The sequence below is a fragment of the Sprattus sprattus genome, assembly GCF_963457725.1.
Source record: "Sprattus sprattus genome assembly, chromosome: 3".
Taxonomy (NCBI): domain Eukaryota; kingdom Metazoa; phylum Chordata; class Actinopteri; order Clupeiformes; family Clupeidae; genus Sprattus; species Sprattus sprattus.
The window spans coordinates 60177119-60179962 of NC_137922.1; the positions used below are offsets into that span (position 1 = coordinate 60177119).

At 45.4% G+C, this 2844-nt stretch overlaps 1 protein-coding gene across 1 annotated transcript in view; it reads right to left on the bottom strand.

Moving 5' to 3' along the window:
• Positions 1–289: 289 nt before the first annotated feature.
• The window catches only part of slc35g1 (solute carrier family 35 member G1), an 8305-nt gene continuing 5750 nt past the window's right edge, over positions 290–2844 (bottom strand). Inside the window, exon 4 of the mRNA XM_080833782.1 lies at positions 290–1937. Coding sequence (XP_080689908.1) covers positions 1503–1937 — 435 coding nt within the window. The 3' untranslated portion in view covers positions 290–1502. The remainder of the gene's footprint in view (positions 1938–2844) is intronic.

The window sequence follows — 2844 nt, forward strand, 5'->3', positions numbered from 1 at the left end:
AAGGCAACATGAAAACAGTCATTGGTTCACCGTACATCTGCAGGCGAGCTCAGAGCACTGCTAAAATCCACCACTAGATGGCACCACCACTGCCACTCCTATACAGTCATATGACACATTCACAGGTCCAAGCATTGTTCATCACTTTGAACAAATCAAAGTGATCCTCAATAAATACTCAATCTTGTGACTGCTATAAACAGTGTGCTGTACAATTTATTTAGCTTGTTTTCAGTGTCTTTAGAGGTTTAAAGAAATGCCCCACTAGAACTGCCCAATGGAAGTTGACTGACCTATCACAGATAACTACTGGTTTCAGTGTCCAATCAGAAACACACATTCTTAAAGATTTTATTCAAAAACCTGCATTTTAGATTAGCAGGAGCACCAGACGTCCTGGACTCTCTAAAACAGGCACGGTGTTTCATTTTATTTCTGTCATCAGCACATTGTGTGCCCTGGCTGTCTAAATTAATTCAAGCTCTATATTTTTTTAAATCCTTCATTATGCCGATTGGCATCAAAAAGCAGCTAAATTATTATGAAAACAGGAAAACTACAATAAATATCAGTAATTATTTTCAGCACGGTGTAAGGACATGTTAAAAAAGTAAAAGTTGTGCTTAGAAAACTTGGCACTGGTTGAGAGTACAGAAGAGAACAGAGCTTTGCAGAGGCTAAGTGCGAACGGTTTCGTATTGCAGCCGACAGGCTAAAGGCCCTTGCTAGGTTCTGCGGTGAGCATGAATTGCTAGGTGCTTACGCGTTGCGTTGGGGGTGTTGCCAAGCAATTCACACCCAGAACAATAGGCTTGCGTAAAATGGCGCAAGTCTAGAAAAAGGGGCCGACTCACGCAAGACGTGAAAAGACGCGCAAGGGGCTTACGCTTAAGTAACTGAGCATAAATCGGCCTTAAGGCATGATGGTGAGCACCAAACACATCCCTGTCACATCACGTCACAGGGCAGCCTAATGACCCTAGTGTAGCCTGTCTCATCACGTCACAGGGCAGCCTAATGACCCTAGTGTAGCCTGTCTCATCACGTCACAGGGCAGCCTAATGACCCTAGCGTAGCCTCCACACAGTGAACGGTAAGCAAAGTGCAAACTGAAGTTATTTAAGATCGCTCTTTAAAAAAATGTAAAAAAAAAAAAAATAATAATTAAAAAAAGAAATCACTCAATCACACGGTTCTCTAAAAAGCGGTCCCATTACATATGTAAACATATCAGTAGGGGATAACCTGATTGTTTTAAAAGATCGTAGCAAAATTAAAGACTGAGGTCTACAAAGTGCTTTCTTTAAATTGTGCGCAGAGAGGAGAGAGTAGGCTATTTGATTGCACTACAGTAAAGCGGTAAACAGTAACATATAGAGTATTTTTCTATTGCCTCTTTGGTACAGAGAGAAGTTTGGATGGTCGCCTTTTCTGTAGAAGAAACAAACTGGTACAGAGAGTCTCCGAAAAAAGAAAGAAAGGAGGAAAAAGAAACGTCCGCATCAGGTCTTCCTGGTGCTGCTGATCCACTTCTTCAAGGCCACCCCACTGGTGCTGCTCACCACGCAGAGAGCGCCCCCTAGGCTCCACCAGGTGGGCTTGCGGTTGAGGAAGAGGAACTGGAAGATGAAGGCTAGCACCACGTCTATCGTCCTCATGAGGGCCACGGGCCCCGCCTTCTCCACCTGCAGCGCCTTGGTGAGGAACGTCTGCCCGGCGATGCCCAGCACGGCGATCGCCATCATGATCCACCGGTCGCCGCCGCACGCCGGCAGGCTCCACTCGCCCAGCGCGAACAGCATCACCACGCACTCCGCCAGCCCGATCACGGCGTAGTACCACACCGACAGGTAGTAGTGCACGCTCTTGCCCATCTTACGCAGGATCACCATGGTGCAGGCCGCGCCCACCGCGCCCGCGAACGCCGCCGCTGTGCCCTGAGGGTGAAGGGACCAGTCATTTGAGATTCATAGTCAATAATGATATGCCATAGTCAATAATGATATGCCATACTAGTTAATAATGATATGCCATAGTCAATAATGATATGCCATAGTCAATAATGATATGTGTAAGTGAATGAGACACCATAGACTCCATTACCCACAATTCCCTTATCACATTTCAATCCTTATCAACAGTCAGTGACCTCGCAATTGGTCACATCAAAGTCATAAAAAGGGTGACGCATTTTGCCCTTTTAAAACAGTGATTACCCCCCAAATCTGTCTCTCTGTACGGTGGTCTCACACACGTGAAGATCCTTCAATTAAGAGATACCCTCTCTGCAGAACAAAGGACAACGCACGACAGTCGTATTGAACTTTTGGCCGAAGTTAAGAAAATACTTTGACGCGTCTAGTTGCAACCAAGTTACACCGGTAGAATATTACTGCAGCCCAGCAGTGCTCTGAGTAGGATAAGGCGACCGGCTTCCCTTATTCGTTTCTCCAAGTCGACAGAACTTTACATCCTTCTAAATCAGCGGACCTCCAGCAAGGCCTCCGCGAGTTCAGCCGACGGGCTGCAAAGAAAGGACAGACGGACATCCATTGAACCTACGTGACGCGTTGTTCCAAGGATTCCGCGAAAACACCGTTGAATGCTTAGCAAGAGCGTTCTCCACGTAAGGCTGACATCTGGGCAGAGATTAGTCTTATATGTGTGTTAATATATGTGTGAAAGTATTGTTGTTTTATTTCATTCATGATTTGAATGCTTACTTTGTAATTCACAGTGCATGGTTTGTAACCGTGCTATATCTTGCGTTCGTTTTTACTTTTGCTAACTTGTTAGAAACGTGCATACACCTTTTCTTTCTCTCTCAACTCCCTCAATCACCAC